The sequence below is a fragment of the Pleurodeles waltl genome, chromosome 8 (genome assembly GCF_031143425.1).
Source record: "Pleurodeles waltl isolate 20211129_DDA chromosome 8, aPleWal1.hap1.20221129, whole genome shotgun sequence".
Classification (NCBI taxonomy): Eukaryota; Metazoa; Chordata; class Amphibia; order Caudata; family Salamandridae; genus Pleurodeles; species Pleurodeles waltl.
Genome location: NC_090447.1, coordinates 437,382,883 through 437,404,383, shown reverse-complemented (window position 1 = coordinate 437,404,383; position 21,501 = coordinate 437,382,883). Strand labels below are relative to the sequence as shown.

At 45.1% G+C, this 21,501-nt stretch overlaps 1 protein-coding gene across 37 annotated transcripts in view; it reads right to left on the bottom strand.

The window, feature by feature from the left end:
• INPP4A (inositol polyphosphate-4-phosphatase type I A) overlaps positions 1-21,501 on the bottom strand; it is a 997,999-nt gene that overhangs the window by 400,556 nt on the left and 575,942 nt on the right. For all 37 annotated transcript variants that reach the window (XM_069204338.1, XM_069204341.1, XM_069204354.1 and 34 more), the window contains one exon: positions 11,502-11,618. In XM_069204338.1, coding sequence (XP_069060439.1) covers positions 11,502-11,618 — 117 coding nt within the window. The remainder of the gene's footprint in view (positions 1-11,501; positions 11,619-21,501) is intronic.

Below are 21,501 nucleotides of genomic sequence, written 5' to 3'. Positions count from 1 at the left end.
TGGATCTATAAGAATGTGGAAGTAGGCGTCCTTTAGATCTTTTTAAAAAAATGTATTTATTGTTTTATTGGACACACAGCGGTATAAAATTTCATCATACAAAAAGACTTCATAATCCATACATAAATCTCAAATATCAGTTATAAAAAAAAAATTATACACAGAGTAAAAAAATATTCATGTAAAAATAGTGGGAAAATTCATTAATAGCCTAGTTATTTTTTTATCAGTCCACTCTCATGGCCCTGAAGCCATGAGCACAATGGTGCCCACATTTTGGAACCTTTTTTCCTAGCTGCGGCACCCTTTATACTATATAAATTGTATTCCAGATGATATGCAGATAAGAGCCGCGTAATCCTTTGATTACAAGACGGAGGGTCAGATTCCCGCCAATCAGACCCAACACATCCACGTAACACAGACATTGCCAAGAACAAAAAATATCTTGATTGGTTCTTACAGACAGAGGCCCTCATTCTGACCCTGGCGGTCTTTGACCGCCAGGGCGGAGGACCGCGGGAGCACCGCCGACAGGCCGGCGGTGCTCCAATGGGGATTCCGACCGCGGCGGTAAAGCCGCGGTCGGACCGGCACCACTGGCGGGCTCCCGCCAGTGTACCGCCGCCCCATTGAATCCTCCACGGCGGCGCAGCTTGCTGCACCGCCGCGGGGATTCCGACCCCCCCTACCGCCATCCAGATCCCGGCGGTCCGACCGCTGGGATCCGGATGGCGGTAGGGGGGGTCGCGGGGCCCCTGGGGGCCCCTGCAGTGCCCATGCCACTGGCATGGGCATTGCAGGGGCCCCCGTAAGAGGGCCCCTACATGTATTTCACTGTCTGCTGCGCAGACAGTGAAATACGCGACGGGTGCAACTGCACCCGTCGCACAGCTTCCACTCCGCCGGCTCGATTCCGAGCCGGCTTCATCGTGGAAGCCTCTTTCCCGCTGGGCTGGCGGGCGGTCTGAAGGCGACCGCCCGCCAGCCCAGCGGGAAAGTCAGAATTACCGCCGCAGTCTTTCGACCGCGGAACGGTAATCTGACGGCGGGACTTTGGCGGGCGGCCTCCGCCGCCTGCCAAGGTCAGAATGAGGGCCAGAATCATCAACCCCCAGCAACACCAGTTGAGGTATTAAATTAACATTCTGTTTCAGAACTTTCTTCAAAAATTCAGATATTTCATAAATAAGCCTTGACAATTTCCCGCAATTAATAAACATGTGGCAAAGATCTGCCTCCAAGCTTCCGCATCGCGGACAGGTATTACCCACTCTTTTTCCCCAGATGGCAATCTTGGCCGGTGTATAATATAAATTATACAAAACCATGTAATGCTGAGCTTGCGGGCAGGTCGACAATAAAACATTCTGAGCCATATCTATAGAATCAAACATTGCAGATTCATTAGCGCCTACTCGCAATTCCGACTTCTTAACGCGCAGTGCCACATCATCCTGTACTAAATCTAGAAGGAGCGGGTACAAGTTCCTAATAGTACAGCCTATGGGTTGACCCACAGCCTCCTTCAGCTTGATTTTACCCGCATGGGTTGTGTTTAAAGGTAGTTAATAAAAAATTCCTAATCTGTAAACATTTGAAAAAGTCTCTACTGTCTAAGGCAAACTCTGCATTTAAATCCTCAAATGCCTTTATATGATCTCCCTCAAAAAAAAAAGTCCCCCACTTTCTGAATCCCGTGACTAGCCCATCCTATACAGTACCTAACTTTAAAGATCTCTGGGATCATAGGTGTGCTCCAGAGCGGTGTGTAATAACAGACCCGCCCATCCCTATCTTGCGCTTGACCTGCGCCCATACCTTAAAAGCGGATCTAATCGTTTTGAATTTAACCTTCTTGTAGTAACTAGGTTCTAAAATCCGTAGAAAGACTGCATCTGCCTCTTTACCCAAAATTAGTGTATAGATTGAGGGAAGAGTATCTTGCATGGTTCTATCCATAACGTATAGTGTCTGTGTATATTGTAATACTGCTGCCAGATAGTATAATTTGAAGTTGGGGAGCGCTCATCCCCCTCCCTCTCTCTTGGAAGCATTAACAAACAAAAAGCCCGGCGTGCTTTAGTGTAAGACCATATAAAATTACTAGTCAACCCTTCCATTAGTTTAAACCATTCCTGTCCAATTTCTAATGGTATACTTCTAAAAAAGTAGAGCACTTCAGGTAGAAAGGTAATTTTAATCACATTGCAGCATCCCACCAATGAGAGATGCAAATTATTGATACGGTACAGGTCCTTCTTAGCCTTTGTTGAAACCGGGGCCAGGTTTATTTTTACTATCTCATCAAGGTTAGCCGTCAGCTTGACTCCTAGATATTGAACCTAGGTCTTTTTCCGCTCATCCTCAAAAACTGCTCAGCCATTAACTAATATTTGGCATTTAGTTTTATTCAGTAAGTAACCGGACACCATTCCAAACCGTGCAGCCTCATATTCTATTTCCTGTAAAGCAGTCATGGGGTCAGTTGTAACGACCGCAATATCATCTGCATAGGCAAGTATTTTTGTGCTGCCCTCTATCGATTCCACTGGGCTGATCTGCTTATTGTTAAGGATCAATATATAGGGCAAACAACAAAGGTGAAGACGGACAGCCTTGCCGCGTGCCTCTCTGAATAATAATGGGAGCTGATTTTAGCCCTGTTATTTGCATAGTGGCAGTAGGGTTATAATAGAGCTGCTGAATCGCCTTAATAAACCCAGGGCCAATATTTTTACGCAGAATTGTCCATAGGAAGGGCCAGTGGTTCCGATCAAATGCTTTTTCCGCGTCGAGCAGTATAACTGCCATTAGAAGCTTAGCCACAGCCCTGGTGTCCAACAGTGTGATAACATGTCTAATATGATTGGCTGTACCTTTTCCTGGGATAAACCCGTGCTGACACGGAGATACAAGATTAGAAATCACTGAACTTAATCGACTAGCCAATATCTTGGCATAGATTTTGGCGTCACTTAAATTAAAGAAATCGGGCGATATGAGCCAGGTAAATGCAGCTCCTTGTCTTTTTAAAAAAAAAACTATTATCTTGGCCTCTTCCCATGAAGTCGGTTGGGGGACCCTGGCTGTATTTCAAGAAATAAACTAAATAGATCCTTCCGTAATTCTAAGAAAAAGGTTTTATAGAACTCGAGTGGAATCTGATCTACCCCGGTTGTTCTGCAACTTGCCAGAGCGCTAATTGTTATGCCAATTTCCTTGGCTGTCAGAGGGGCTTCCAGCTGACTCTTATCTCCGTCCTGCAGCTATCCCAACGGAGTGTTCCCCATATTTAAGAGCATCTCCTCCTTCTGGGGTTGCCCTTCTTGTATGTATAGTTTTTGATAAAACCGTCTAAATAGTTCTAGAATTTCGGGGGCCACTGCTAACTAACTGCCCTTCTTCATTCTCAAGTGTACTGATGCTGCCATGAGTTTGCTTCTGCCTTATTTTTAAAGCCAACTGCTTACCAACGTTCTTGCTATATTCATAGCATTCCTGCCGATGTACCAGAAATTTAGCAGCTGCCATTTCCATATAAAGTTTTGAGGCCTCTGCTTTTGTAGCGGTTAATTCATGTAAAATATCTTAAGTCTCTCCCTTACTCCGCATGGCCTCCCTCAATTGTTGTTCAGCTGCAGTCAGCTTTATCTGTATTAACTTTAATTGTTCAGTACACAATCTCTCTTTTCTCACTGCGTACCTCAACGTTTCTCCTCTAATGGCCGCTTTAAATGTATACCATACTATATGGCAAGGGGCAGGACACCGATTTATCTTGAAAAACTCCGGGTTCCAGACTTTTATTTGTTGTACATACACTGGGTCTGCTAGTAATGCTCTATCAAAAGACAAGGACTTAACTTGTGGCCCTTCCTTCCCTAACTGCACCATCAAAACCAACGGGTTATAATCCAATATAATTCTGAGATATCTCTCAATCCTTAATCTCTTTTGCAGAAATGCTGACAAAAAAATAATACAACCTGACTGATTTATTATGTGGAAAAGAAAAAAAAAGATGGCCTGATTCTAGCAGCCTGCACTTCTGCCAGGCATCAATCAGCCCATAGTTTAATACTAATGTCTGGAGGGCCAAAAAAACTTTGTTTTTTCTACCCAGGTACATCGTCTGCTCTTGAATGGGGGTAAAATTATCCAAATGAATATTAAGGTCCCCACATATTACAACCGGGGTTGTCCAGGATACAAGTTCCATGTTAACGAAGTCCAAAATTTCCGGATCTTCCACATTTGATCCATAGATTGAGCAAATTGTAAACTTGGACCCTCTAGCAAAACATTCCAGAAAAACCACCCGACCCGACTAAACTGTTTTCCAACCACTAGAGATATAATTAGTGTAAGTATGGCCACCGCTTTGGTAGTAGTATTCTGGTTTGTACATGCCACTAGCTTCCATCCAGGAAATTCCATCAAATGCTTCTGCGCGCCTGCAATATGTATCTCCTGCATGCAAATAATATCGTCCTTAAAGGCCTTGAAGGCTTCCCTTACCAGCTGGCGTTTTTTACCATCGTTGAGCCCACAGACATTTACTGTAGCTATACGCATTTTATTTTTCTGACCCATATTTTACCCATCTTCTCTCATACCCTGCCTTTTCCAGTCACAAGATCGTTTCAAATTCTGCATTAAAGAAACCCCTCACATAATTACCATCCTTCCTACTGTGTGTCCCTTTACACCCTCTCTCCCCACCCCCCCTTCCCTGATCGGTCCCAATCCCCTCCCCTCAAAACCAACACTCCCCTCCCTATCCCACACTCCCACCAGAAACCCTAAATAGGATCGCCAGGCCCCCAGGCCTGTAAGATGGAAGTCGTCCACCCCACCAGCCCTGCCCGCTAATAAAAATTCCATAGTAAACTTTCAACCCCCCCTTCCCCTAATCACCCTTGTCACCCAGACCCATAGATCAATTTAATTTCCACCACTGTTGCTGCTTCTTAATTGCTTCAAGTATTCCCCTGCTTTTATTTAAGATACAAAAGTCCACGTTGTTGGTTTGTAAATGATTTTTAACCGTGCGGGGCTTAGAAGATACGCTTCCACCACTGCCTCCTGAAACGGTGCAATCAACTGCCTCAACTGCCACCGTCTCTCTACCGTGGCAGGTGCAAAATCTGGTCTTGAAAAAAAAGATACTCCCTCTACATTTGTCTTTAAATTGGGTTGAGTCTTTTCAAACACTATTTGGCGCAGCAAGAAGTTGCCAAAATATATAATTATGGCCCTTGGATAGTTCTGTCCTCCACTAACATCAGATATTTTTTTTTTTTTAAACAGTGGAAATCGATGTGCTCTCTGAATCTCTGTCTCCCAGTTCCATTCAAGAAGATCTGGGAAAGCTGTCTTAAATATCGGACACTATGTAGGCCCTGGTGTCCTGCCCCTCTAGGCCCTCTGCTATGCCCAAAATCCGGAGATTGTTCTCTGCATCCTCTAGTTTCCACTGCATATCCAAGATCTGCTGTCCCTGCATGGCCGCTTGTGCAACTGTAGCCTTAACCTCTGTCTCCAGCGCCTCAGTACGAGTCTCCATTGAGACAATACGGGTACTTATATCCTGACAGGATTTGACCACTTTTTTAATAGAAGACTGCAGTTGTCCGTTTGCGATTTTAGCCTTCCTGCTCTCTTTCTGAGCCTGTTCATGGTTATGTACCATGGTACGGTAAATAAGTTCCAGCGAGGGGGCCCCGGCCTGTTCTGAGAGCCCCATTGCAGATCCTGTTGGAATATCATTAGAGCTGTCAATCTTTGAAAATGCCTGCTGGGTGGCCGTATAGTCCCACTGAAGTTCGCCTACACCTTCTTGATCATTTGGCTGCACCCCCTGGGAATTATCCCCATATTACCCCCAGTACTACACCGTTCAATTGAGTTCCTTCTGCAAGTCAATTTGTTTGACCCCCAAATACTGTCCGGGGAACTGCATTCTGAGTCAATATCTGTTAATGGGATCTCTTCATCCGAGTCCTTTGACTGGTCAGATAAGGAAAAAAAAAACTCTGCGGTGTCCGCAAGTCCACAATCACCTTTGCCCCCCAATAGCTTATCCTCCTTCCCCATATAACTGGAGCTCGATGCTTTGAAATCAGATATTGGGGGAGTTTTTGGCGCATCCTCGATCTCTTGTAATGTCTCATTTTGAGTTAGGCTGCAGGTCCCTGCACCACTACTGGTCTCTTTCAGTTCAGTAACCCCCTCCTTCAGCAACCGGACGTTTGTCATATCATCATCCCACGAGGACCCCCTCCACTATTTTTTAAGATTATACCTGTCTTATCCAGGCTGTCCGTCCCTCTGGCCACCTTTCCTGTAGAAACTGTCTGATCTCCATTGTCATCCAAGGGGCCAGATTGATCATTACATAATTCATTTTGGGGGGTGTCCGTTTTGTCTTCGCTATTTGTTTAAATTTTGCAGGGACCTGTACAGCATTCCCCAATGATTGTTCCATCGCCGGTGCACCTTGCTGTGCTCCTTTTCCTTGAACACCTGTTCGATCTTCAGAGGGAGTGCAGGCTGTTTCTTCTCTCTCCTCACTGCGGTGGCTTCCAGGCTGGGTTTCCCCCGTAACGTCCGGGGAGTCTTTGTAGTTTTTGGCGCCATTAAAAGCCAGCCACAGAGAGCCGTGCCTCCGGAGCAGCCCGTAAATAACACGTAGGGTAGTGACCACCCCAGCGAAGCTCGGGGAGCCGCAAGCCAAGCTAAGCGGTGCACGGCGCCCCTTGCTGCACACCTTGCCGCACACCGCCCTTCTAACAGTAGTGCTGCGTACTGCCTGGAAAACACGGCTGCTGCTCCGAAACTGCCTGCAATCATGCTGCGCGGCATGCCCGGCAGGACGGGGAGAGCCGCTGTGGCAGCCGTAAACAAACAAGGCGGGCTGGAAAGCTGGTCCGAATCAGCCAGATCTACCGGCCACCATCTTGGATCCCCGGCGTCCTTTAGATCTAACGCGGTCATGTAATTGTGTTTTTATAGTAGGGGAATGATGTACTGTAGAGTAACCATGTGAAAATGTTCTGACAGGATATATAGATTTAGAGCTCTGAGATCTAGAATGGATATGAGAGTACCATCCTTTTTTGGTATAAGGAAGTATAGAGAGTATACTCCTGTCCCTTGCTGTGAGATGGAAACCATTTCTATTGCCCCTTTCAGTAATAGAGATATTACCTCTTGTTTTAGTAGAACGGTGTATTCTGGAGAGAGTCTGTGAGAACTAGGGGGAATATTTGGTGGAGTATAGATGAGTTCTAGGCAATAACCATTGCGGATAATTGAACGTACCCATTGATCTGTGGTGATGTTTCGCCAGTGAGAATGGAATTGTTGCAGTCTTCCTCCCCTAGGAGACGTATGGGATTGTGGGATGTTTGGGAAGTCATTGTTTAATAGGTGTGGTAGCGCTCCTTGAGCGTGTACATTTTCCTCTGGCTCTGAAGTTCTGTCCTCTGCAAGAACCTCTAAATGACCCTCTTGAATAATACTGCTGTGTTTGTTTTGGATGGGAGGTGGAAGCTTCTGCAGTTTGGGATTTAAAACCTCCCCTAAACTGTTGTTTCCGAAAGGAACTCCGAAAAGGTGCGGCATAAAGGGCTCTAATGGCTTTTGCAGTATCAAAGTCCTTTCTGAGTTTCTCAATGGTAGTGTCTACTTCTGGTCCAAAGAGATAGTGTTTATTGAATGGCATATTAAGCACTGTCTGTTGTATTTGAGGTTGAAAACCTGAGGCACCTTAACCATGCACATCGTCTGATTGTAATATTCGTATTAATACTTCTAGCTGCAGTGTCAGCTGCATCTAGAGCAGATCTAATCTGGTTATTTGTAATACCCTGTCCCTCTTCTACAATTTGCTGCGCTCTCTTTTGGTGTTCCTTGGGTAGGTATTGCAAGAATTCTTGCATTTCATCCCAATGTGCTCTGTCTTATCTTGCCAACAGGGCCTGGGAATCTGCAATACGCCATTGGTTGGCTGCTTGTGTTGCCACCCTTTTTCCGCGCAGCATCAAATTTTCTACTATCTTTATCAGGGGGTGGGGTATCCCCTGAAGACTGACTATTAGCCCGTTTCCTGGCTGCACTGACCACAACAGAATCTGGTGGCAGTTGTTGTGTAATGTAGACTGGGTCTGTTTGTGCAGGCTTATATTTTTTGTCAATTCTTGGAGTTAGAACCCTAGCTTTAACTGGTTCTTTGAATATGTTGTCTGCGTGCCTAAGTATACAAGGAAGCATTGGTAACCACTGGTAGTGTTTATGGGTAGAGGATAGTGTATTAAAAAGAAAATCCTCTTCCAAAGGTTCTGCATGCATTTGGACCCCATGGTATGCTGTTGCCCTAGATATAACTTGGGTATAAACCAAACAATCCTTTGGTGGGGATGGTTTAGTAGGGTAAAGATCTGGATCATTGGACGGTATAGGATCCGAATCATACATATCCCATGGGTCGACCGTGTCTCCCTGTGAATACGTAGAGGAGTGTGATGGTGACGATAGTGGTGGTGGGGTATTAGGCGGTGGTGAGAAATAAATCTGTAGTGAATGTGGTGGAGAAAGCTGGAGAGGTTATGGCTTCTCTTTTTGCTTGAAAATATTTGCTGGTGGTGGGGCAGTATCAAGAGTCTCTTGGAATGCTAGCTTTCTTTTAGTCTGTGGAGGTGGAGAGGTAATAATTTTCCCAGTCTCTTTGTCGATTTGTATTCTTCTCTGCTTAGTGTCCATAACCCCAAAATTGGTTGAATGTCATATTCCTCTATTTGATGTTCAGAGGTTGTTTTGTGCCCTTAGAGGATTGTTCAATGGATATTTTGGGCATATGTTTTAATCAGGTCGAAAGTCCTGTTTCTTCTATGTAGAAGGATGTTTTCGGCTTTGAAGCAGTTCCGAGGTGTTTCAGTCCCGAAGATATTAGCCGAGGTTTCGGCTCCGAAGCCAGATGCATTCATTTCAGATCCAAAGACTGTAGGCGTCGGCTCGGAGGCTGAGCTTCTTATTTGCTTGCTCGACTCCGGCACCAAAACAGGTGTGGCCTGTTGATGGGGTGTTTTGGCCTTTTTCGGCACGAACCCAGGGGCCAGTCACCTATTACTTTTTTTCAGGTGAAACCATGGCTTGACAGCAGTGATGCACCCAAACCCTGGCTTGATTTTTTTAAAGTGGGTGTAGGGGCAGGTGTACTCTCATACTGTGCCGCTGTGATTGCCTGGCTATTGTCTTCTGATCATTCTTCGGAGGCAGAATCTAGGATCGAAACAGCCGTCTGTGCCTGCTCCTCCACAAAGGTGTCCGTGGACTCTCTATGTTTATACGCCATCTCGAGTCTTCTTGCCCTTCGATCACGCAGTGTCTTCTTCGATCTAAATGAACGGCAAGCTTCACAATCATCCTCATGATGTTCTGGAGAAAGGCAACGATTACAGACCAAGTGCTAGTCGGTATAAGGGAATTTAGCGTGGCACCGAGGACAGAATCGGAATGGAGTCTGATCCATCAGGCTATGGCGCAGTAGGGCCGAACAGGCCCAAGAAGGGCGCAGGCACCTGAAAGTGCATCTTCTTGATCCCAACGGTACTATCGGATCGGTTGCAGAGGTAAAACGTGTTTGAAAACAATACAGACGGTCTGAGAAAGCGAATATAAAGTTTCCGAATCGAAAGACTCGGAGCGAGAGGGAACACATCCAAACTCGGTGGCGGAAAGAAAACAATCTAACAAAGGAGTCGATGCCCATGCCCACTATCACAGAGAGGAGTAGTCACTCAATCTTGTGTCTCGAAAAAAGACTTCTTCGAAGAAAAACAACTTGTAGCACTCCAAGCCCAACACTAGATGGCGGGATATGCACATCATGTGTATCTATAGCTACATATGCCATCAAACATATATATATATATATATATATATATATGCACTGAGAGATGGTTAACAGTACTCAGCTACTCCATAGATCAAGTACCATAAGTACATACGTACAGAGGGAAAATGCAAACAGAATAATTTTCCCACAAGCATAAATTGCAGAATCATGAAAGATCAAATCAAAGGGTGGCATCATTATGGGCAGGAGATATAATCTAGTGCGGACCTAGGATCTTTAATACAAGGAGCCTAATCCTAGTTTCAGTCCTTGACCCAAAATAATCATGCTTCAGTGCAAATCACTTTATCTTGTAGAGTTACAGAATACAAACTTGTGTACAGTCTAGCTCAGTGAAATACATTTTATTCCTGTCCTCTCCCATCACATACTGGTTTCCGTGATCCAACACTTGACACAATTCTAAACACATAACTCATGTTTGAGATGCTACTCCTGTAACAACAACTTGTACTACTATACTCTCTAACACCTAGTCAATCAAATTTTGTCAGTGACGTTTATCACACTCATTCAACTTCTAATTTGTATCCACTTCAAGTAGGCACAGGAGATGCTAAAATGAAGGAATGTTCACCACATACCTCCATTTTCCATGAAGTGTAGGCAAAAGATTTCTTGACATGGAAAAAGTAAAGGGGGGAAAGAAAAATATGCAACTGCTGTGCACATTTAATCTAACAGAGAGGCTAATTTCCCATTCTGCACTCACTCTACAGTTGGGAAGTTATGAGAATGCCTGTCAGTTCTGGGAACTCCAAAAAGAGTGACGGCTACAAAATGCTGAGACCTGTGCCTGCATAAGACCAACTAATTTGTTTTCTTCAAAGCTGGCCTCTTAAAATTAATATGGTAAGATGCAATCCAGTGTTAACTCACATCTCATACCTTCTTGTTCACAGTAATGTGCATCTGGACTGCTCCCTTCTCTATACTTGCCCTTGAAAACTGGATTTTTAGAAACTGCAGCTTAAGCACTTGCCGCCTTTGAAGCAAAATTCAATGCAAGTTTAGGGTTGATAAATGGAACTGCTGTCACATTCACAGAAAATAAAATTCCCAAATGGTTCAGGAGCATGAGTTGAAACGGGTCTCTTTTTTAATGTCCAATTATTTATAGCTGGACAGAAATGTTGGCTCTGGCTTTAGCTCGCTTGCAAGTTTTACTGAGATACAGATGAACTGGAGAATTAGTATTTGAGGAGCAAATTACGAAATAACCAAATTTCATCTGAATTCGGGTTGTGTCTGTATTATGTAGATTCTTAAAGCTGTAAGGAAACAAACACCTTTCTCACCCCGCTCCCAAGAATGTCCTCTTCTAGAGGCTACATGCGATGTGGTGCTGATGTGACTGTGCATTCATAGTTCAAAGGGAAGAAAAGGATTGTTCTTAAAACATGACAAAAACAACGTTATGGCGACTCTAGTGTTTTTACTACCATGCTTGATTCTTGTCCCATGCCAAACCATGAATTCAAGTTAAGCAATAAAATCAACAGAAAACACAGCACTGCAAAATGTAATTCCATTCCAGCATACGCCGATATGTTACACTTAAGAACGCAGCAGTACTCACGGTTCCCTGCGACCTGTCCTTGACATCATAAACAGAAAGCTTGACTTGTGTCATCTGATTTATAAGAGAGTCTTGGAAAAAGGCAATACTACTCAGAAATATAGGATTACTTGTTCCCTGAAACGAAAGACGGATAAAGGCATATATTAGTGTAAAATATATCAAGGCGTGCAAATTGCGAGTGTACTCGAGTGCCGTGACGCAGTACACCGCCCAGCCCTGTGTGTGGTTAAGGAAATTACTTCTTTTCTCGATTTCCCCAACTGGAATTTAACCAAAGACTAAGCTGGGCGTTTAAGTGCCAACTTGTAACGCCAAGACTCAGACCTTTGTTCAGTTGCCAAATAAAGTAAGGTGTAGGCACATATTCAATGTATCAAATCTTGGTAGCATTACCCCAAAGCAAAGCATGACTTTAATTAAAGCTGAGGTGCTCGAATCTTTGTGGCTGGCAGGGCCGGGTGGTGGGCCAACAATTTCTAAAACATTTCGCAAGATCACTAGCTGTTAGGGAGCACCAGATTGCCCCCAGAAGGATCAAATGTTTCCCAATTTTAAACTGAAACGTTCACGCTGCCTTTGGAAACAAAAATACTGGTGGATGGGGTTTGGATATAGAAGAGAGGTATGGACTCAAGTTGTCAGGCACGATACCTCTCCCTTCAGAAATTCTGACAAGCTTACCTTTCAACAAATATACAAATCATCGATGTTTTGTAAGAGATATTAAACATTACACGTAATCAGGATGTCTAACGAAAATGCACATTAAGTAATACAAAAAAAAAGGAAGCATAACGCCCAGAAAACTCCACAGCTGTAAAAAAGAAGAAAGGCTCTTACAGATTTACTGCAAGCTTCCTTTGTTACAATAAAGTAAGAAAATCTGAACTGTATCCAATGACTTCTATTAGAGTTGTGGTAAAAAGAACCGCAACACGTCTTCTTTATAGGTTTCAAAGTTTCACACAGAAAACAACCATTCAGAACATTTGGAAAAAAAAGACATTGCTAAAAGAAAATTAAAGTATCTTAATTTAGGTAACCAAAGTCTAAATGGTGGAAATATTAAAACGAACAAGTCCAGCAATTGGCAGGCAATAAGTGGGCCATTATGCCTGTGTTAAGGGGCGGATTTTATGGGGCACTGGGTGCTGCATTAAGATGTTTCACAGTACTACAGGCAGTGGAAGGAGAACAGTGTTCTATGTACCCCTAAACCTTGTCCTAATTCTGAATCTACCTTCAAACATCTGCTGGAACTGGAAATACATCTGCCTAGAAACCTAATAACTGGAGACAGTAAGCAACAGAGAGGAGAGTGGCGTAGAAGAGCAAAGCCTAAGAACAAAGTCAATGTCAGGTATCTAGTGAGTTAACCACAGATCCATAGCAGGCTGAATATATGCATTACATTTTCAAACTCTGACCAGGCAATTTCCTTCCGTTTCAATCCATTGTCAGCAGGGATAGACACATGCATTTTTGAGGGGGAACTGAGCGTCAGCTAAAGAGTCACGGCTTAAACTCAATTCCCATGCGTTCCCACCCAATTCCAGCACTGACTTTACTCAGGGCCGGATTTAGATTTTGGTGGATGGGTTACTCCATCACAACAGTGACGAATATCCCATCCGCCGAAATATAAATTCCATAGGAAATAATGGGATTTATATTTTGGCAGACGGGATACCTGTTACCATTGTGACGGAGTAACCCATCCGCCGAAATCTAAATCAATGATTACATTGCAATATCGACCCCTTCTAACCAGCTCCTGGCAGTAGCACAGAGAAAGGACAGAGTGAAATTGTTAGGTCATGAAAGGAGCTATGGAAGTTCGGTAGCAGGATCAATTGCATTAGATTCTAGAGAAAGAAGGAGTGTGGCAATGGAAGCACAATGTGGTGAAATAACGTAATGCAGGCCTTGATGAAGTGTGGCATCTATCAGGCAGGCGTGCTTTTCAGCAAATGTGGCTTGTTAGTTCCAATCTAGACAAATTTGAATGTAGCATGCCGTAAACACACTCTAGCCACTCCATGGGATTGACCATTAGAAAGGCTATCACTCTGTATAAGAAGCAATAGTCACTGATTACATCTTTGTTAGTACGGAGACGTAGTCAGTCACAAGTGAATGAGTTTCAGACAAAAGTTAAACTTAGAAGTGACCCCCAGTCCTCTCTTCTTGACCATAGTTGCCTTGTTGAAGCCCAAATTAACATTTCCCTATCAAAAATAAATATCCCCGCCTGGGGATCTGCGGAGCGTCTTTCGGAAGCCGGAGTGCAGGAGACGCTGGTCAATTATATTAGTTTCAAAGTTTCCCTCCTTTGGCCAAGGAAACGCACAAGCCTCACATCTAAAAGCAATTGGGAAACCATAACCAGGGGATACCGTCGGACTTGCTGTTTGCTGCTGGTTTGCCTTTGGACTCTCCTCTGCTTCGCGGGTCCCGCTGCGGCGTGAGAGCCGCTTGTGCAAAACCTACGGACAGTTTCAGTGAGGGACTGGGCGAGTGCAGGGGCTGCGAGCGTCGGGACAGGACTACGTCCCACTCACAGCTTGAAAAACCACTTCTGAGCTCCACTCCCCTGGGATACCGTTGGACTTGCTGTTTGCTGCTGGTTTGCCTTTGGACTCTCCTCTACTTCTTGCGGTACCCGCTTCGCGGGTCCCGCTGCGGCGCGAGAGCCGCTTGTGCAAAACCTACGGACAGTTTCAGTGAGGGACTGGGCGAGTGCAGGGCTGCGAGCGTCGGGACAGGACTACGTCTCCCAGCAGTCCTGTTAACCCGCGCCTCCTGTCACCTGGCCGCTCTCCCTGCAAGCCCCGCCCCACTCATAGCTTAACTTTTCTTTTATAAATTCAAACAGCTACTTCCGCGTCGCGGGAGCGCGCGGGAGCGCCCGGGGATAAGCCCGGGACAAGGGCGGGACCGTCTGTGGCCGTCAGGGCACGCAGGAGGCTGGGCTGGGCCCACTCTCTTTCACCTGCATTTCCTTGATCCTACTTGGTATGCGAAAAAGGTTCTGGGTATGACATCATCAGCCCTAGGTGGAACAGCAGCGAAGGAGGGGGGAGCCAACACTGGGACTCTGGACAATTACTTTAAATCGGTAAAGGGTGATGGGGGAATCGAAACCTCTCTGGAGATGCGTAGGACAGAGCGTCGTCGCTCGATTGAACACTTGAAAAATAGGCCCCTCAGTGACATAACTCCCTATCCTATCTCCCAAGAGGAAGGTTCCCTCAATGGCAGCCCGGATCTTTCATCCCAAGAAGACGTTCCCCTATTACTCCGGGATAGTTCTTCCATTTCTGGCCCACCTCCTAAACAAACTACGGACACCACTCCACTATTAGTTGCCAGTAGTTCGGCAGTTGACTTATTCACCCAAACACACACCAGAGCCAAAATCAAGATTAATAAGCTAAAGCAAACTGTGGTGGCAGAGGTGTATGACCTACCACCAAATAAACGCAGAAGGAAGATGAGGGGTGGTCAGGGGAAGAAAAAGATCCCCCACTCTGATTTTGGAAAGTCACTCAAGTCCGTACCTATGTTGGACAGGCCTTTAGTTAATGTGCAGAAGGCTACTCCCCCCAAGGGTACTAATATTATTACCACTGCTTCCATTAGCGACAAAGGGAAGAGCCCACTTAACACATTATTTCCCGGTAGCTCTTTGGGGAGCATTGAATCTTTAATTAGATCACTCTTGTTGCCCATTAGCGAGAGCTTGCAGAAAATAGAATTCAGGCTGACCACTCTGGAGGCAACTTTAACCACCCTGAAAATTTTGGACAACAAACAGAGTAGAACCACTGAGTCCAATCTACCAATAGGAACCTTTCCCAATATACAAAACCCACCAATCCACACGGGGCCTCCCTTGGGCACCACTGCCGCCCCTCTTTTACAGCCACCTATGGCTATCCCAGTTCCAATTTTACCTACTAACTCTAACATCCTACCATCAGAAACAGATGGCCCAGCACTCCAACGTATACTCCCTGGTAAGCCTGCCCCTAGACCACGAGGACCCGACTTACCACCAGAGGCTAACAGCCTCATGGTGGTGTTGGCTGGTGTTCCCTCTCTAGACTTGGGTGAAAATGAGAACTATCACTCACTCAAGAGGAAAACCATTAAATGGTTGAATTGGAACAGACCTCTTCCAGCTCACCTCAACAATGAGATCATTATGGTAAGAAGGGTACCATGGTTGGGGAAGTCGGGGAAATCAATAGCAGGGGACTGTATCATTGTGTCTTTTCGAGACCCTGGAACAGTACTATACATTTGTGCTGGGTCAAATAGATCACTGGATTCTACCATACAGACTTTGCCAGTTTCTTTCTTTTTCCCTCCCATTCGCTTGCACCATGACTTGTCACAAGGTAACTGGACAATGGTGGAACGAAGATCTAGACACAGGGGATATGCTCCACATCCAGTTTATCGACCTTCGGAGACTCCCTTTTTGGACCACAATCGTTTTAATTGTCTGAATGGTCTGGATGGTGTGGACTGACTGCCCCCAAACCCGAACTCAAATCCTGTGACCTTGGATAATGGTTCCAGTAAACTGCCTGATCCGGCTGAACCCACTTCTGAAAATGACCCTGTTAGAGTAATTGGTGTAGTTTCTGGCTTTGGTACTGGCTCTTCCCCCCACTCCATCCCTGCAATCTGTTCTGTGGCTTCTCCAGCGCACATGAGACTAATTTGGTGGAATGTGGCTGGTTTAGCCAGCAAACTGGGCACCCAAGATTGGATAACTTACATTGAGTCCGGGGATGTTTGCATGTTCCAAGAGACTTGGGCAAGGGAAGATTACAACCATCAAGGTTACGAGTCATTTTCCATCCCGGCTAGGTGGGAGGGTAAGGGCCGCCCCTCTGGTGGACTCACAACTTGGGTGGCTTCCCACTTAGGATGTCAGGCTTCACGCCTACCGGTGCCATCAGATGATATCCTAGTGGTTTTATTAGCCTGGCCGAACCTAGCGAAACTTGCCCTGATAAATATTTACTCCAGGCCAGTGGGAGCTTCGCGTGAATCCCCCACTATAGAGGAGCTTTCAGTATATTTAGCGGAAATGCCAAGAGATATCCCTTACATAGTGGGAGGGGATTTAAATTCCCATTTCGAGCCGTTGGTCGGTCTCGTAGAGGGATTTCCTATGGAAGAAGAGTTCAGGTGGTCAGTACCCTCTGTTGTAGCACCTTCCCCAAAGGCATGGACGCCTGTGGCTTTGCAGATTACTGCTCTCACCCTAAAGCATGGAATTAGAGCCTGCAATGGACGTATTAAGTCTGATGTACCAAGCAAAACCACGTACAACAGAGTGGGAAGAGAGTCCCGCTTGGACTATGCTCTTGTACAGATAGTGAACTGGTCTTCTATCCTGGACTTTAGGGTGGTGGAGAGACTGGATAGTGACCATAACGCCCTTGAACTCGATCTTAGCCATCCTGGGCCAAAGGCCTCCATAACAACCATGGGGGAGTCCAAACCTGAACTACTATTAGACAATAACAGGAGAAGAATCAGGTGGGATAAACTAGCTACGAGCCAAGTGAAACTTTCGAAGCTCTACGCAGGTTTAATCCCCATTTTGAAAAAAGTGGGAGAGCTAGCCAACGATGTGGGCAATATAGTCCACCATGAGAAATTATACCAGGCTCATGAGGACCTTATAAAGGGAGCGGCCTCTGAGCTTTTTACCAGGGTCCAGAATCAGAAGAGGATCCAACATCATAACTCCTTATGGTACAATGCAGTCTGCAGGAAGGCAAAGGGAGAACTCCTCAGATGCATCAAGGAGGGAACAGATAGAGAGAAGCTGCGAGAAAGTAGACGGGCTTATAAAAAACTGGTCATTCATGCTAAAACCGAATGGGAGGAGAACCAGTGGGAGAAGCTTACCACTTCCCTCGCAACAAGAGACCACCGAATGTTTTGGAGAGTAGTAAACGGGGGGTCGGGGAACCTCCATTGGGCAATAGAACCAAATATTGCAGCAGGGGTGTGGCAGGCACACTTCCAGTCTCTCTACAGTTCCGAGCAGGGAGAAACTAAGATTGATTTTGGTACTGGACTGGTAGAGTATGGCGGGGATTTGATAACAGTGGGGGAGGTGAAGGTAGCACTAATGGGACTTAAAGCTGGAAAGGCGCCAGGATTGGACGGCCTGCCCGGGGACCTGTTCAAGCAGGAGCCCGGTGTTTGGGCCCCCTATCTGGCTGCAGTGTTTAATGGAGTTTTGTGTGGCATGGAAATTCAGAGTACTTGGCTGGGGGCAGAGGTGGTTCCTATATTTAAAAAGGGCTCGCCCCTGCTCCCAGCCAACTACAGACCAATCAGTCTAATTGACGTGTCACAGAAGCTGTTTGGCAGGATACTGCTGAATCGGCTTCAGGACTGGGTGGAAGAAACGGGTGCCCTCAGTCCGTATCAGGCGGGATTTAGAAAGGGAGTTTCTACAGTGGACCAGGTTTTTTGTCTGAACGTTATCTATTGGAGGGCAGCAATATTGGAAGGGGGTAGTTTATACACTATATTTGTTGACCTGAGGGCTGCGTTCGACCTCGTGCCCAGAGGGAAACTCTGGAGTGTTCTGGCTGAGATGGGGGTCCCCCCAGACATCCTGATAATTTTAAAGAGATTGCACCATAATAACTATGCCCGGGTCAGGTGCGGGAAACACGGGGAATTAACGGACAGATTCCCCGTTGACAGGGGGGTTAGACAGGGCTGTGTATTGGCACCGACCCTGTTCTGCCTCTTCGTCAACGGGGTAATCGCCCATCTCAATGGAACTGAATACACTGATGCCCCAAAATTGAATGGCAGCAGGGTGCCTGCAATCATGTTTGCAGATGACACCCTGCTGCTGTCCAAAACCCCCATGGGGATACAGAGGATCCTTGATTCTTTTGTGGCTTTTTGCACAGATAGGGGGTTAGAAATCAATGCTAACAAAACCAAGTTTATGGTTATGAACCCAACCCCAAGATCACGCCCGAACCCCTTACTGGGAGCTTCACGGTTAGAGAGAGTCTCCACCTTTGAATATCTAGGTGTAACGTTGAATGAAACCATGTCCTGGGGAACTCACCAGACTAGGGTTAATCTTAAATTAGTGCAGACCACTGGCGGCATTGCTCGGTTGATGAGAAGCTCCACATATCGACCGCTGGGGCCGCTTATCCAGATATACAAGGCACAGGCTAGAGGAGCTCTGATGTACGGGGCGGAACTGTGGGGTCACACAGCTTCCTGCAGTTTGTCTATAACTGAGAACAACTTTATTAGACAGATAGTAGCACTTCCGTCCAGTACTCCGCTCCTCCCCCTGAGGATGGATCTGGGTCTGAGACCAATAGCAGATGAATTAGGTCTCAGACCCATAGTCTTCTGGCGAAGGCTATGGAGCACCGAAGAACTCTCTTCTTATAGGGCGGAACTGAGGGAGTTTTTAACCCACCCTAAAGCTCTACAGATCCCGTGGATAAAATATATAAAAAAGTCCTGTATGGGATTGGGCCTCCCTGACCTGTGGTCGGATCCAGCTAACGCCTCACTAAGGATCCCACGAAGAGCTTTGGTCAGTGCTTACCACGAGCAGAAATTAGCTATGGCCCTAGACTGCAAGAATGAGGGGTCATTAACATCTGTATTCGCGCAAAGCAAGGACTCATACCGCTTGGAGAGGGTTCTGGATGCTATGTCTCCTGTGCTGGCCAGGAAGCTTTTTCTCCAATGGAGATATGGCACATTGCCTCTGCGATCTTACACCTGCTCCTGGTCAACACTGCCATCTACCAAGCTATGTCCGACATGTGTGGGAGCAGAGGAAAGCGATCTGCATGTGGTCTTGTTTTGTCCAACTTACAAGGCCGCCAGGAAATATTGGCTCCTACCACTTATTAGAAACCTTGGTTTTAGGGAGTACCTCCCGGTGTACAGAATTTTAAAAACTGATGTTTCAGGTCCAATTGTGTTTGCACTAGCCAAATTCCTTACCAATGTCTGGCATATTCGCACCCGTATTTTAAAGTTGCAGGCTCCTATCTAACTTTAAGTTTTTATTCTAATTGTATGGTCTTTTATTTGATGTGTTTCCTGTTTACTTTCCCTTGATGGTTTTACATGTTCATATGTGTGTTTTTTGTGTACATCTTTTATGGCCGAAATAAAGATTAATTAATTAATTAATTAATATTATAATAGGTACACTGTTAAATACCTTACAATTATAGAATCACCTGGAAACAAATGCACTTCTTCTTTGACACCATATTTCTTATCATAATGCATTTTATAAAAATCTTGCATTTTCAGCATGTTCCTTTTAACTTCATAAGGTGACCATTTATTAAACATCTTTTTATCCTTCTAAACTAGATTGTCTTTAGTGAAAGGTTCTCTCCCCCTTAAAATTCTAAACAGACTATATCCAATTCCTGTGGGGGTTATTCCATACACCCAAATAGTGCTGTTCAGTTCCTTCTCTCAATCTTTACCCGCGATGATGGAGCTTGAATATTACCCATTATTACTTTGTTAAACCGTTCCACTATTCCATTCCTGGCAGGATGATAAATCGGGGTTCTTTTACCAATGATCCCATTCCTATTTGAGAACTTCCCAAATCTCTCTGACATAAATTGTAGGCCACTGTCACTCAACACATACTTGGGAATACCTTCTCTTAAAAACAAGCTTTCTGAAAATGCAACCATCTCTTTTGTTTCAATTTTCTCCGTTACCATTATCTCTGGCCATTTTGAGTAGTCGTCCATTACCAGAATTATATGGTTAGATATTCCCTGTTCATTCAAAATGGGATCTAAAGTAAGTACCTTCACCAGTGGCTTGTGGTCTGTTCTTAAGAGTAAATCTTGACCCCCATATGCACTGCCTAAATTTTCCATGGCCCACACTGCTGCTAACATCTCTCTCTCAATTACCGAAAATGTATCTTCTGCTGGTGACAATGAACGGGTGGCAAAAGCTACCATACATTCATCTCCACTCTCAGATGTTTGTGCAAGTACTGCCCCAAGGCCTTTCCCACCAGCGTCTGTGGTGACAATGCTGTGTGCTCCAATTTTGAAACCCCGCAAATTACTGGCATTGCAAATGTCTTGTTTAATAATCTCAAAATCTGTTTGCAATTGCTCATCCCAATTAAATTTGATACTTTTAATAACTGTCTCAATCTATGAGTTTTCAAGCAAAGTTCTCAACAAACTTAGCATAAAATTCCAAAGGGTACCAAATAGGATCTCACTTCGTCCTTGGATGCAGGTGAATTGCTAATTGCTTTAATAATGTTTTTCATGGGTGTAATACCCTCACTACCTACTTCATGGCCAAGGTAGGTTACTGGATTCTCTGCAAATTTGCACTTCTTTAGTTCAGCTATCAATCCCATATAAGCTACCTTCTTCAAAACTAGCTTGAGTTTGTGATCATGCTCCTCTCTGTTGTGACCCATAACCAGTATGCCATCTTAAAAATAAATTACTCCTTTTATCCCCTTAAACAATTTGAACATCAAGTACTGAAAAACAGCTTCCGCTGATGCTAGACGGAATGGCATGCGAACAAACCTACAGCATCTAAACGGAGTGACGAAAGCAGTGAGGTTTCTGCGTGATGTCTGTAACTGGACCCGAGAGTAGGCTGAAGTTAAATCTACTGTAAAGAACCATTTTGCACCTTTGGATTGAGATAACAATTCATCAATTTTAGGTAGGGGAAAGTTGTCAATAACAATATTTTTGTTCAGTTCCCTAAGGTCAATGAAAAGGCGGGACTGACCATACGATTTACGAGCCACTACCAGCGGAGCCAACCATTCTGCACTTTCCACCGGTTCAATGATATTAAATTTTTCCGGCAACTCCAATTCCTTCATAAGAAAATAAGTTACTTACCTGTAACTGTGGTTCTCCAGTATTGGTATCTTTCATAGATTCAC